Genomic DNA, 15,278 nt, shown 5'->3' on the forward strand with positions numbered 1-15,278 from the left:
TTTTTTAGCATACTAATTTACTGGAAGTTGCATTTGAGTTATTTTTATACTGTTTGTTTTTTTATTGAATTAATTCTCTATCATAAAGTAATGCTAAAAGTATTGGTCTAGATTGCGGGTTGGTAAACTTTTTCTATACAGGGCCAGATAGTAAATATTTTAGGCTCTGCAGGCCATATACAGTTTGGGGAACACAATCTTCTTTGTGCATGTGTGTGTATTGTTAACAATGCTTTAAAAAGGTAAAAGCAATTTTTAGCTCCTGGGCTATATATATATATATATATATATATATATATATATATATATATACACACACACACACACACACATATATATTTTTTAATTTACTTTTGTTTTCCTCCTTCTCCTTAGCCGAGAGCCTGCAAGTTGCAGTGAAGGCCTCCCAGACGAGCGATGCGTGTCAGTCACCCAAGGAAGGTTGTGGAGAACCTGCTTTGCAGGATGTGTTCAGTTCTCGGGACGCACCTGGATCACCTACTGCTTGTAAGTGAGCATGTAGCCTTTGCAGTGAGCCTGGGCACAGTCCCTGGAGCATATAGTGGGCACATAAAATGAAGGCAATGACTCTGTCCTGATTTGAAGGGTACGAGTGTACTCTTTTGAAAAAAACCTGAGAATAAATATGCTAGCCTCCTTTACCTATAGAAGTGACACTGGTGTTCCAAGGACAAGGACTTAAAGAATAGTTTGTAGGTTATACTGCCATTACCCAGGGAAGCTGTGTACTTTGTTCAAACCCTACCCTGTCTTGTATTTGCTATGACTTGCTGAATACAGTCTTGAAAGAGCTTTTACACTTTTTGGTTTTTTGGAAAAGGGTCCCTGCAGTTCATTAAAGAATGAATGGACCTTTACCTTAATCTCATATCGTCAACTCAGAAAGCATAATTCAGAAAACTAGAATCTAATGCATATATGCACACATGCACATGCACATGCACAGACACAGAGACAGACAGACACACACACACGTGAGGTTTAGTGTTCGGGTTAAAGGCAGAAATGCCGGAAGATTCTTGATCACTGTTATCATACACTTTAGCTGAGGTCAGAATTCATTTATTAAACTGTGTTTCAGTAGATTTTAAATACAGAAAAATAGAACGTGGTGAATTGATTTAGGTAATTTCTCAGAACCGAATTATATGTATAGTTGTGAGCTAAATATTTAGTTCCCTAGAGGTTTCTGAGGTAGGACCATAAAGGATATAGTTTTCATTATGTCCTGGTGATTAACAACCTTACTTCCACCAGGTCTTCTGTGCACAGATAAAATGTGTTTAGTAGCTAGAGATTGGAGGATTAAATTGTCTTAGAATTTCTTTAACAGCATCCCTTGGTTAATTAAGGTACATGGAAGCAGTACAGTTTTAAAGTTCTATACATTTTTTTAAAACCAGAGCTAATAATTATTCTTAAGTTCTACTTTATCTAATCCTGGGTTTCTAGTTTCAGGATGTGCACATGTGTTTTTCATTTGGACACAGCCCAGATTTGTCAGGGGAGTTGTACTGCCCCAGGTGATTGGCTTTTTAAAGACGAGCCTGCTGACGCCATTGAGGAAGTTCTAGCTAAAAATACGGTGTAGGGATCTGCCAGTCTCAGCCTCAGCCCAGGGACAGCTGGACAGGCTCCACTCAGCTCCTGCAGCTGCTCAGAGCACAGGCCGCACCTACCTCCTGTCAGACCAGGCAACGAAGGCTCTCCCCGTCTGTGTCCACATCTCCCCTGACGTCTGCTAGAACCATGGGAGGCTGTTTACAGTGGCTTGAAGTCAGGGTTCACGTAGAGGAGGGGCAGGTTGGTGGGGTCTTGTACCGGTTTAGTCTCGTGCTGGGGTTTAGTGCTGGGCTGGATTGGAACACGGTGCTACAAGAGTTTGATTCTCTCTCTAGAGTTGATGAGGGTCAGAAGCACTGTCCTGAACGGAAGTCTGTAACTGGATGGTTTGGTTCTGTGATTGACTTGGAGGACTGGGTCCTTCTGAGCTGGGCCCCTGTCCGTCTGAGCTTACAGACCAAGCAAGGCCCTCTATTTTTAGTCCTTGAAATACCTAATCAGGTGGACAGGTAGAATCTACTTCCTGTGAAATTCTGAAATAGAATACAGAAGCAGAGAGACCTGGTCCACGCCACTCTTCTGCCTTCATTTGGTTCACCATCAGCTCCTTTTCCCATTTGATGGTCCTCGTATCTACTGGGGGGAAGAGAGAATGGCTAAGTCTCTGGTAATGCTTTTGGCATCTCTCTAAGAGTTAAGAATAGTACCCAAGAGTCCAACCATTTTTTGAGTGACAGAAGAATCTCTATAAAGTGTTTGTTCACTGTAGTGAAAAAGTGTTGACTAGCTTGGGCAAAATGAACTTAATTTTTAGTTGATATAATTTGGAGCTATTTCTGCTTAAACAAAAACGTCTTTGGAATAAAAGAGGCCTTTGGAATCTTAGAGGACTGTCATTTCCCAAAGTGTTTTCTAATTAATTTAAATAAAGAAAAAGTATTTCCTTCGTCAGTAATGAAGTTTCAAGATGGCACAAAGCGAATATCTATTTCACCAGGGTCCTGATTGGACATGGTTCCAATGAGACTCTGTGTGTGAAAGGGCTTTGGAAAGTCTAGTTTTAATATGTGCAAGGTGAGCATGGTATAAATTTTAACTGAGTTCACGTGGGTTAAGAAAGAAAATCCCACCAATGGAGATTTAATGGATGGTGTGAAGTCTGTATTTGGTACTTAAACATATCTCTGGACTAGAAATATCTCTGTGTTTTCATATGTTAAATATACAGTATTTACAGTATTTGTGAATTTACAGCATAAGTAAGAATTGTGAGGGAAAAAACACACTTGGAAATTATTTTAAAAATTAAGTTATTTGGAGATAAGGACAGCTTCTCAGTTTGTATGACTCTGAGCTCATAAAGTATTAGCCGTCTTCACCTGCTTAGAAACATGTTTCATTCCTGCCATTGGATGCCTCCCTTCTAACCTTGTTTACGGCTCTTGTACCGGCCCTAAGGGAGCCTTTCCCAGACCAGTCTCCTTAGACCAGGCCTGCCAGCCCTTGATTTTCTTCCATGGTGCCTGTTTTCAATTTAACCCCCAGCAGGCGGCTTTTCCTATTAAGTGAAAGTGAGATGCAGAATCCTACCCTTTTGGTACCACAAACACCTCTCCGCTAGAAAGAAAGAAAAGTAAAAAGATGGGTGACAAGGGATGCTGTGGGTCAGTTTGGCCATCTACTAGTGTGTAAGCTCCCTGGGGGCAGGGACTCTGCACTTTGCTCTGTACTTTTTTAGCACCTCTTATAAGAATATTCTATACATGTGATGTTGTGATGTTTCTTATCTTGGAATATGTGTCAGCTGAGTACAAAGAACCCAGTCTACTGGCTGATGTTTGATGATGTCCTTTTTGTTTCTGTCTCAATGGTGTGCTTCCAGCACTAGTCACAGAAGGGACAGGAGGAAGAGGCTGTTGGGATGTGGATCCTGGGACCCAGGGTGTGGGAACCGACCTGGCGGTCTCTGATGCCGGGGAGAAGGTATTGTGAACTGATTTGTTAGTAAACAGCAGCGGTTACTTTGTGTAATCAAACAACCTCAGCTCCTGGTGTGTCCACGGCAGTGAATAGTCCGCAAGCGTTCTCCTGCATTGTCCTCAATTTCAGTATTCGTACTTGAACTTTCCAACTTTTTTCTCCTTAAAATGTTCTTGCTTTTCTGATATCGTGTAGGTGTAAACCAAGAAACCAATGAAAAGTTATTAAAAAGATTTAAAACTCAAATGTTTATCTGTGTGTCTGCGCTTTTGCTTCTGATCTCACTTTCCGCCCTGCCAACCTCAAGCTTTTCACCCACTACATACAGTAACTCTTGGCTGAGAGGTGGTCCTGGACATCCAGGCCCTTATGCAGCCAGGTGGTGCTAAAGTGGCAGAAACAATTTTGACTTTGGAATATTCTGGCTTCTTCACTTTCTTTTACCTTCCTCTCCTTTACGATTGTTTTCCTGTCACCACCCCTGTTGTCACCTGCCTTTTTGTGATAGACTTGTAATCAACCTAACCAATTTCTGCTCTGGGGCAAAGTGATTCCAAACACCTTTTTTTTTTACGTACTATACACGTAGGTTATAACACACTCTTTTAAACATTAAGTGCATGAAATTTTCTGTTAACGTCAAATGAAACTGAGATGTCAGAGAGAGAGAGGGAGTAAGAATATGATTCTGAGAAGTGGCTAGTGGGCCTTCCCAGGATTATCTGGGGCTCAAGAGCTTAACTTTATCTAAAATCGAATTAGGCACATTACCAGATACCACTGTGTGTTAATGTGGGAAGATGACATCTGTCAGATCTTTATGTAACGTTTTGTATATCATATATATATTTGTATATATTACATATGACTGAGAAACCAAAGATATTTTAAGAGCCATAGAAAAGATGGCTGTGATTTAGTGTTTTTTTAAACTTCATAGGCCAAAATGAATAGTCGTTAGAGTTTACTCCACTTACTCTGACTCTGAGCTTTCTAACTTATTTCTTCTTAAAACATTCCTGCTTTTCCATCCTTTTCAGGGCAGACTTCACTTTCAAGCCTGTAGCTTCCAGCTGCTTTTATGTTACTGGGGGGGAGGTTGGGGGAGGGTTGAGTAGGAACAGCTTTCTCTTGAATGGAAAGCTGAGGTGGTTCCCACCCCTAAAGCCCTCCCCTTCCATGATTCAGTGACAGGTAAGAGGTTACGTGTTCAGGGTGCTCTTTGGATGAACCTACCTGGAAAATGTTGCCATTCATAAGGAGGCATTTTTAGAAACGAAATGAACTGACATACACGGCAGAATCATTTGAAATCACACTTTAAATAAGCATATGATGGGTATTTTGTAATTATCTTTCTTAATATGTTAAGGTTTAAAAAAAAAAATTTCTGAAAGGATTTTTCAAAATTACTGATTTGTAACCCAAATGGCAAAATATCCCGCGTGTAAAGCACTTAACTGCAGCTATGCACGTTCACCACAAGGTGGCAGACGAACTCCATTAAAAAGATGATGTTCAAAATTCCTGCCTGGTATCAAACCAAGTGCATCTTGGGAATAAGTAACTACACATAGCACAATCCAGCTCATTTCTATGTTTCTTATGTGTGTAGAATATAAAAATTATACCCCACACAATCTTTTTATTACAAAAGCAGTGGGATGTGGAGCAAGGACAGAACCAGAGGAGCAGAGAGAACTCCGGAACTCACTACAGAACAGGGGTTCTCAGCCCCGGTTATCTTCCTGAGGGTTGGGCGCAGATCTCATGACTAAACTCCATCTCCTTTCCCATCGTTTGTCCTTCCCCTGTTTGAGGTGCTGCTAATGACGTCTTTCATGGGCAGCGTTGGGGAAGGGTGACGGGCGGGAAGAAAAGACCTGGCTAGCTCATCATGGCCTCATCAGCCTGAACTAACTGAAGTCAACAAGTCTCAGGTTACCTGAGAACTGTTTCCTGCGGTTTCAATTTAAAGCTGCTCAGACAAGACCACAAGTGGTGTGCCGGAGACTGTAGGAGGGCAGGGAATCTGATGATCCCCATGGCGTGAGGTGTGGAGGGCCTAGTGGTCCCTCACTCTTTATCTATAGAATGGAATGTGCGTGTCCTTTACATTCCAGGCAGCGTTTTTAGGTTTGCAGGTACAGTACTGAATACAGATGAAATCTTGCTACTCGTTGGCTTACATCCTAATGAGAGAAAAGAGACAACAAACGAACAGACAAATGTTGAATTCTGAAAACTGGAAACCCTCACTATCCACGTGTGCCCCCAATGTGTGCAGTGGAGAGGCAATGAGTGAGGTAGAGATGCATCCCCCGGGAGCACATGGTCTCCGGTGGCCTCATTCAAGGCCTCTGCTGACAGGGCTTCTACTAAGGCGCTCATGCATGGGCCCAGTGAGCTCTGAGAGGGGGCACCTGGAGCTGGCCAGCTGAGCGCTCTCCTTTGGGCTGCCTCTGGGTCTGGTTTCTCCTCCCAAACACTGTCTGTTGTGGCTTTGTAAATCTCGAAGTGAGTTAGAGACCAGGCCTGATGATCTCTGGCTTCCAAATCTGGCCTCCAGGATGGAAGCTGGGCCCAGGAGACAACTTCAACCTGGGCGCAGAGAGCTCCCTTTACAATACGGTTTGCACGAGGTAAACATTGTCACTTGGAGCCTGCAGCGCTCCTTGACCATCTTCCCTGAGTGTTTTAAGGGATGGCTGGATGGAAAGTTGCCATGCATCTCAGATACCAAGTCTGCACAGAGGGGGTTCTCTCTCATCAAGTGGTGGTTTAATTCTACAGGCTTTGATTTCTGGGAGGAAACAGTCGCTACGGAAGAGTTGAGAGAGAGAGGAGTGATTTCCCTGAGGTCGTATACTGTGGGACAGTACAGTGCAGCTTTTCAAGAGTAGAGTGTGTTCATTTTCTTCTGTTTTTATATATTTTAGGTGGAATATAGAAGTTTCCCAAGTTCTTCACAGTCAGAGGTGAGCTCTGCATACCTTAAATATGTTACCGTCCTTTGTTTGTGGATAGTGAATGCTTTTTCAAAAATTTGACACTCACAATCTTATTTTTCAGATTATACAAGCGATACAGAATTTAACCCGTCTCTTATATAGCCTTCAGGTAACTATGCTTTGACCCTGTGAATGTTTCTCTTCATGCAACTCACTTTATTCGATGAGTCCTGGACTTTAAAAATTAGAACATTTAAGAGGTAGTGAATGATCTTAAAAGAACACCAAGCCTCACCCCAAATGTAACTCAGCTAGATGCTTTGAACTTCACCTGGTTTTGTAATCACGAGGCATCACCACTACTACAGTTTATACCATTCTTCTCTGAAACCATAAAACAGTTCATATCTTTAAAAAATATTGATGAGTATGATCTGGCTTGAAGTTTACAATGAATCTCTTTCTTAGGTGAGTATAGCATGACTTCACATTTTCTGGTGAAAACTTAAATTCACACCTAAACTTTTTTCACTTCCACATGTGGCCTTTAGGCCTTTGGGGCAATTAAATAATTCATAAGCTCTTTCATTGTTTTCTTGGTTCATCCACCTAACATTTATTAAGTTCCCTCTCTGGGCCTGGCACCGTGATGAGGGCCAAGCACACAAGGACAAGTGGTCCACAAAGTCTACCATCAGACGGCTCACTGTCTGTCCAGGAAAGACAGGCATTGTGAAAATGAGGACTCTAAGGCTGGATGATCCCTTAGGTCGTGCACAAGAAAGGCTGAATACATACAGTTGCTTAATTTGTGAGTTAAAAAACATTTTAAAACGATGTGAAAGCAATGTTTATAGACAGATTTATAGAAAATCTTGATACAGGTACATAAAGCAAAATGACTTGTGATTTTGTGAGAGAATTACTGTTGTCATGGGGGTATGTACCCCTCTAGGTTTTTGCTGGTGTTTTTTTTGCTTGTTTTTTTTTGTGTTTTTTTTTTGAGGTACGCGGGCCTCTCACTGTTGTGGCCTCTCCCGTTGCGGAGCACAGGCTCCAGACGCGCAGGCTCAGCGGCCATGGCTCACGGGCCCAGCCACTCCGCGGCATGTGGGATCTTCCCGGACCGGGGCACGAACCCGTGTCCCCTGCATCGGCAGGCGGACTCTCAACCACCGTGCCACCAGGGAAGCCCCCTCTAGTTTTTTGAATCATTTTATACATACTCTTGGAACCTGTACCTTTCTATGTCATCACTTGCCTCTATAGCATGATTTTTAATGGTTGAATAATATTCAGGGCTACAGAATTTATCCATTCCTCATAGTTTATACTTTTGTGTTAATAACAGTCTAGCACACATCCTTGTGCACTGATCTCTTTGAACATATGTGAGTGTTTCCTTAGGATAAATTACTGAAATTAATTTTTGAGGTTTTTGATAGACATTGCCAAAATAATCAGCACCCCTCTCTACTTGTCCTCAATTTGAAAATAGGTCAAGTTAGCTCACGATCTTAATTTGCATTTTTTTTGGTTACTACTGAAATTAAACGTTTTTCCCCACTGGTTTATTGTCATTCATATTTCATATCTTATACCTGTTGAATATTAAAAGAAAATAAGGGAAATAAAAGTCTGATTTTAAGGTTTGTTTTTTTTTAGATTAGAACACATTTCTCTTTATAATAAAAGTGAACAGAAAATCAGTTAGGTTACAGTGGAATAACAGGAAAAGTAAACTTGACCTAATTAACATACATAAAATAATACACACAAGAACTGAATAACACACATTCTTTTTAAGTACACCTGGAACATTTCAAAAATTTACCATATTATGGACCACAAAGTAAGGTTCTACAAATTTCAAGCAACTAAAATCATACAAAGTATATTCTAGGGTCACAGTGCAATTAATTTAGAAACGAGTATCAAATATTCTACTGGAATATCCCTGTTGATTTAGAAATTAAGAAAATATATGCTTAAGTAAATCAGGACTCAATGAAGAGAATGTATTGAAGATTATAAAATAGTTTTAACTGAAGGATCATAAAATTACTAAGTATCAAAATATGTACGTTATAGTTAGAGTCATGCTTAGAGAAAATTTAGAGCTTTAAAAAGCACATATTCAAAAAGAAGAAAAGCTAAAAGTCAATGAGTTATGCATCTATCTCAAAAAGTTAAAAAACAACAAAATAAAATCCAAAGGAAGTAGAGGGAAGGAAGAAATAAAGTTAGCATAAATTATATAGAAAATAAATAATAGAAAACATCAATAAAATTCAGATATTGTTTCTTTTAGGACATTAGTAAAATTTTTAAAACCTCATATTGATACTAATGAGAAAAAAAGAAAAAGGCATGAAAAAATCATTATCAGCAAGAAAAAGGGGACATGGACATAGATTACATACACCTGGAAAAGTTTAAAATAGGGTAATATGGACAACTTGTTGCCAATTTGAAAATGTTGAAGTAATGGAAATTTCTATTTGAAAATAGGTCAAGTTAGCTCATGATCTTAATTTGCATTTTTTGGGTTACTACTGAAATTAAACTTTTCCCCACTGGTTTATTGTCATTCATATTTCATATCTTATACCTAATTGAATATTAAAAGAAAATAAGGAAAATAAAAGTCTGATTTTAAGTTTTTACCAGAAAAAAATATCATGCTACATTTGCTGTTTTCTTATTAATACTTTGCATCAAGACTTCTTTTATGTTCTATCGATCATCTTCCTATTCTTGATCTAGTACCACTATCTTATTTATTAAAGTTTTGGATTACATTTGAATGCATGACAGTCTTCTCTTATTATTTTCCATGTTTGTCTGTATGTTCTTTCATAAGAGCTTTTGAATCAGTCTGACAAATTTCTTAATCTTCTACTGAGACAGTTAAATTAAAATATTACTATATTTATGAATTAAATTGGGGAGGATTGACACTTTTGCAATAATTGGTTCTCTTGTCTGAAAACATGTTATTTTGTGTTCTGCTGGAAAGCTTTGTAATTGTCTTCGTTTAGGTACTTTTTTTTTCTGCTAAGTTTATTCCTGGATATTTTTGTCTCTTTGTTCCTATTGTGAATGGAATTTTTTTTTTTTCATTCTGTTTCCCCAATGTTGGTTGCTGGTATAAATACAGGTATTGGTTTTTTATATATTTTTTAACTGGCCAACTCATTGAATTTTTGTTTTTTTGTTTTAATAGTTTTTCTGTTGATTCTTTGGACTATTCCAAGTAGAAAGTAAAAAATTGAAAGCAGTGGTATTTTGGCTACTCTTCAATAATTATATCAATTTCATTTTCTTGGCTTACAGCTTTGGCTAGAAATTCTGAAATGTCTTAAATAATAGTGGCAATAGTAAGCACCCTTGTCGTATTCAAGATTTAGTGGGAATGCCTTTAGTGCCTTATATTAGATATGCTGGTCTGGGGTAGATGGTCTTAGAGATTAATTTCTCATGTAAAACAAATATCCTTTCTTTTAAACTTTAACTGAGAAGGGGTATAGTTTGCGTGCACTTCATTAACTTTTGGGAGATGAAAACATTGAGTGTCCCAGCTTGTGTTGCCTGATGAAAACATTCACAAGGTCATATCTCTTCTTTTCAACCTTGAATGCAGCCCTCTGTGGATTCAAGGTTCAGAAAAGCTGGATGACCTAAATGACCTAGTTTTTGCAACACTGAAGCAAATACCAAATTCTATAGTGGGTTCTCTTAACCAAAGCTTTTGAGCTGGTCTAAGGATATGGGCTGTCAAAGATTTCTGTTCATGGCACAGTCGTCTCTTTTGAAGCTGAATGTTTTATGCATGATTAAAGTTTTTACAAAGGATTTTTGAATCAGATGAAAATGAAATTTGATCTTATGTTAGAAGAATAGAATTAGAGATGAGGTATAGGCAAGGCAGAGAGGAAAGGACACAGTTCAGCTGAGAAAAATTAAGAGAGAGCGAATATACATGTATAACTGAATCACTTTGCTGTACAGCAGGAATTAACACAACATTGTAAATCAGCTATACTTCAATATAATTAAAAAAAGAAAAGGAGAGAGAGTGAATTGGGAATTTTCCTAAACTTCAAAAGCAAGCGTTATTCTCTGTCCTAAATGTAAATGTAAACTTTAAGTGTGAAGATGAATATCCAGTCTTCAGATTTCACCTCTCTGCTACAGAAGGGAATAGTCTTATCCCGAATGTTAAATATATATGAAGAATACTTCAGGGTAGCATTTAATTAATCTAATTGTAATCCTTACATGACAGTTACCATTGCCTATAGCAGTTTTGGCATATAAAATGTTGGATTTTTTGTTTGTTTGTTTTACTCTGATGATGCCCTTAGGATTTGTTAGAATTAAGTGGTGATGTGCAGTCTACAGTTTGCTTTAGCCAGGTCAGCAGAGTCCTGAATGGCTTATTATTTCATATTTAAATATCAAAGTTATTAGTACCTCTTCTCAATGGTATCATTGTTTTCTTTATAATAACTGCTAAAAGACATTAATCAAATATTCATGTGAATTTGAAATTTTTTGAATTGATTTTCAAATTTAAAAACGTGAAGTTTATTTCAAAAGGCCCCACTGAATACATTTTTGAGTCTTACTCCAAGACAAATACCAATTTAAAATATACCTTAGTTCTTTAACCTTCAAAAGCATGGGAAACTGCTGAGTTAACAAATAACTAATGGTCAAATCCCCATCTTCCCAGCATCTGTTACATGGACAGCTTTTTAAATTTTTAGGAAAGAAAAATGAGAATTTATCCCTAGGAGAGTAATAATTTCTCATAACGAGTCACAACATACACACACATACCCAGTATGTGGCCATTTTCAATTTGTCCCTTTTCTGTTTCTTTGTGCTTTCATTGGGGACTTTTAAAGTTAAAGGCTTCCAGGGGCATTTACAGATATTTTTTTGTTTTGTTTTGTGGAATCCTTCCAAAACTTGTCAGTTATTTCCTGTGATACTGCCAAACTTTTTGTAGGCAGATGCCGTAACTCAAAATGTTTTTTTAACCTGGTTGGTAATGTCCTCTGGGTTTTAGAGTATCTGTGTCCCTGGTTGGTAATGTCCTCTGGGTTTTAGAGTACCTGTGTCCCCTGAAGCAGTCCAGCCTCCTTTTAGCACTCTATTAAACAAATGAATTTCAGCTTAGTGTTTTGTGCATGACCTTCCTGCTGTAATACAAAGAAATAGCAGTAATGAGACTAGCTTTACCATTTATACATCTCCTAAACATGATATTAACTGCTGTTCTTGGGCATTACATTATAAAAAAAGGTTATTTAGCAAAGCTTCCAAGTGGCTGACTTTTATTTTTATGTCTTCATGTATGTCATATAGCTTAAGTAATTTCTGGTTTGAGACTCAAAGGGTACTACCAGATTTATATAGATTCTTAAATTCTCCTGAATTACTGACTGTCAAGACCTCAGAAAAAGAATGAGGCATAGCACAGGAATGCAGAGTCCTGTGAATTTAGGTACTGAATTCTTATTGCTTAAATATTATCCAACAACCAGCAACAAACCGCATTTCCAAAAGGGGATGAGTATTGCTTCTGTGCTTTATTTCTTTTGTGTATAAATTCCAGGCCATACCACTAAGGAAATGCAGACAAGCCTATTTGAAGTGCCAAGGTCAGTCTCAGGAGGTAACTTAGAACAAGGACAGAGATATTCAGAGAAAATAATTTGGTCATGCTCTTGAGGTGGTACCAACCCAAGGTGCACACGGTACGGACGCCTTTGCTTTTTTTGCCCTCTGCTCGGACAGGCCGCCTTGACCGTTCAGGATAGCCACATTGAGGTGCACAGGCTGGCTCTCCAGCAGCAGGAGGGCCTGTCCCCCGGCCCCTCTTTCCGAGGCAGCCCCTTTCAGGACGAGGAGAAGCGCCGAAGCCTGGAGAAGCGGCGGGAGGAGCTGGCCAACCTCCACGAGCTGCAGCAGCAGTTCCAGCAGGACCGGCAGCGCTGGCACCGCAGGTGCGACCAGCAGCAGCGAGAGCAGGAGGCCAAGGCCAGCCGGCTGCAGGAGCGCGAGAGGGAGTGCCGGCTGCAGGAGGAGCTGCTGCTGAGCAGCCGGGGGCAGCTGGACCAGCAGCGCCAGGAGTACCAGCAGAGCCTGGAGCGGCTGCGGGAGGGCCAGCGCCTGGTGGAGAGGGAGAGGGAGAGGATGCGGGCCCAGAAGAGCCTGCTGCGTGGCTGGAAGCACAGCCGGCAGAGGAGCCTTCCCGCGGCGCTGCCTGGAGGAGGCGTGGAGGTACGGGTCTCCCTGTGCTTGCAGAAGCAGCGCGTGAGACGGCCGTGGTCGTGGTGGTTCCGGAGCCACTGACCACACGTCTGTCTTTTTCGCTGCTTGTGTGAGAGCTCACAAGAGTTACTCGGTGGGTAGGTAACGAAAGCTGGGACCCTTGAGAGACAATACATATGCACCTTGACTTGAAGTATGGACACGTGAAAGGTCCGGGTGCTGCTGGACCATGGGTTCATTGTACTCGGAGACCCCCTTACCCGAGGGAAGAAATACAGACTAGAGTTGTACCACTGAGGCGAGCTTTACCCTGGAGGCACGCTCACCGTGAGCATGCTGTAGTTGGAGCTCCCCTGTATATGCTCCAGTCTTCAGAGCTCTGTATAGATTTACCTTTCAGCAGATCAGTTAAGCTATTAATGTTCATAGGTACTGAATTTAACAAGTACACTACTATTCCGTTATTGCAAGCTTATTCTCTTTTTGTAAATTTGACCTCATAAATTCAAAATCCGTTTCACTAATGACAGTTAACATAAGTAGTATACTAATTAATGTTTGGGCAGGATAAAGCCTTTCCAAAAGTTCCGTGTTTCATTTTGCACCCACTCTAACCAGACTTGACAATTCCATTTGTTCCAAGAGTTTCCTTTTCTGTACTATGTGCACATAGATACTTTTTATTTTTTTATATTCTTTTTTTAATATCTTTATTGGAATATAATTGCTTTACAAAGTTGTGTTCGTTTCTGTTGTACAACACAGTGAATCAGCTATAAGTATACATACATCCCCATATCCCCTCCCTCTTGAGCCTCCCTTCCACCCTCCCTATCCCACCCCTCTAGATGGTCACAAAGCGCCGAGCTGATCTCCCTGTGCTCTGCGGCTGCTTCCCAGTAGCTAATTTACATTTGGTAGTGTATATATGTCAGTGCCACTCTCTCATTTCATCCCAGCTTCCCCTCCCCCTCACTGTGTCCTCAAGTCTGTTCTCTACGTCTGTGTCTTTATTCCTGCCCTGCTGCTAGGTTCATCAGTACCGTTTTTTTAGGTTCCATATATGTGCGTTAACATACGGTATTTGTTTTTCTCTTTCTGACTTACTTCACTCTGCATGACAGACTCTAGGTCCATCCACCTCACTACAAGTAACTCAGTTTCGTTCCTTTTTATCGCTGAGTAGTATTCCGTTGTATATATGTGCCACATCTTCTTTATCCATTCATCTGTCGATGGACATTTAGGTTGCTTCCATGTCCTGGCTATTGTAAATACTGTACATAAAGTTGTAAAAGTTGACAAGCTTCTAAGAGTGATCTGTGTTATATCTGACTTTCCTTTCAAGTTGGCTAAATTATATTTATTGCCAATACTTTATGTATACATGAATGTCTTCAACTTTTATTTAGCAAAAGTGAAAATGCTATTCCCTTCAAGTAGAAACACTTTAACGGCAGTGAGCACACAGCTGCATGTGTCTTTTCATTTGATTTTTATTTCTTTTAAGATATGCTGTGTGTTGCCAATTGAAGTTTTTGGTACTAGCTCATTAAAAGGGGATGGGAGGAGGGAGTCAAGGGTAATATCCTTCTCCACCTCACTCATTAAAATCTTGATTGTTAAATTCTGTTAGGAATAAATACTTTATAAAACTGGTGCAAATTGCTGGAAGAATTATTGTGTTTTTTCTTTTTTCTTACACAGGTAATGGAACTTAATCAATCTGAGGGTTTATGTCATGAAAATTCATTCTTCATCAATGAAGCTTTAGCGCAAATGTCACTTGACACTTTGAACAAACCGACTCCAGCAGATATCCATCAGGATGCCACTTACCCCCCAAGTATATCTCATTCCGATTTGGTAAGGACTAGTGAAAATCAAGTAGACCTCAAGATGAACATTTCTCAGCCCTTGGATGTCAGCCATGAACTGTGGATAGCCGCTGGGTCCTGTCATCAGATACCCCCTCTCCACCAAAGCAGCAAGGATTCTTGTAAAAATGGTAATTAATACTTTAAACATCATCTGTATAGTTTCCACAAGGAGCTGTTTTTCTGAATGGTTGGCTCTTCTTTAGAGCAACTCAAAGTGGGCCCTAGAATGGGAATAAATTGGTGCTGATGAGCTGGACTTTGTGGCATAAACTTTTCTTGGGGGAAGTCTGGGGGCCATCACTTGTGAGCATTGAGACAACTAGACCATGGTTGGAGGGCTTAGAGGATGCCACTGAGATGTGAGAACCAGACAGGGTTTTTAGGTCTGTGGGTGAAATAATAACTTTCCTTGAAAAGTGAAGCAACTTGATATTTATTCCTCACTGTAGACCCAACCACATCCTGATACACATACTTGTTGACTCTCAGAAATAAAAGATATGGACAGGGTTTGTGGTAGGGCTTTATTGTCTCTCGGGGCAATTTCCTGCAATGTTAGTAAAATCTTCTGTACTGCCGTTAAATACCCCAAATGAAA

At 40.0% G+C, this 15,278-nt stretch overlaps 1 protein-coding gene across 9 annotated transcripts in view; it reads left to right on the forward strand.

The window, feature by feature from the left end:
- The window catches only part of ARHGEF28 (Rho guanine nucleotide exchange factor 28), a 309,928-nt gene that overhangs the window by 267,069 nt on the left and 27,581 nt on the right, over positions 1-15,278 (forward strand). For all 9 annotated transcript variants that reach the window (XM_022595023.2, XM_089908998.1, XM_089908999.1 and 6 more), the window contains 6 exons: positions 376-507; positions 3,467-3,567; positions 6,504-6,542; positions 6,637-6,684; positions 12,324-12,809; positions 14,508-14,808. In XM_022595023.2, coding sequence (XP_022450731.2) covers positions 376-507; positions 3,467-3,567; positions 6,504-6,542; positions 6,637-6,684; positions 12,324-12,809; positions 14,508-14,808 — 1,107 coding nt within the window. The remainder of the gene's footprint in view (positions 1-375; positions 508-3,466; positions 3,568-6,503; positions 6,543-6,636; positions 6,685-12,323; positions 12,810-14,507; positions 14,809-15,278) is intronic.

Source organism: Delphinapterus leucas, chromosome 3, assembly GCF_059928025.1.
Source record: "Delphinapterus leucas isolate spDelLeu-1000000601 "Yukka" chromosome 3, BTC_Dleu_Yukka2, whole genome shotgun sequence".
Classification (NCBI taxonomy): domain Eukaryota; kingdom Metazoa; phylum Chordata; class Mammalia; order Artiodactyla; family Monodontidae; genus Delphinapterus; species Delphinapterus leucas.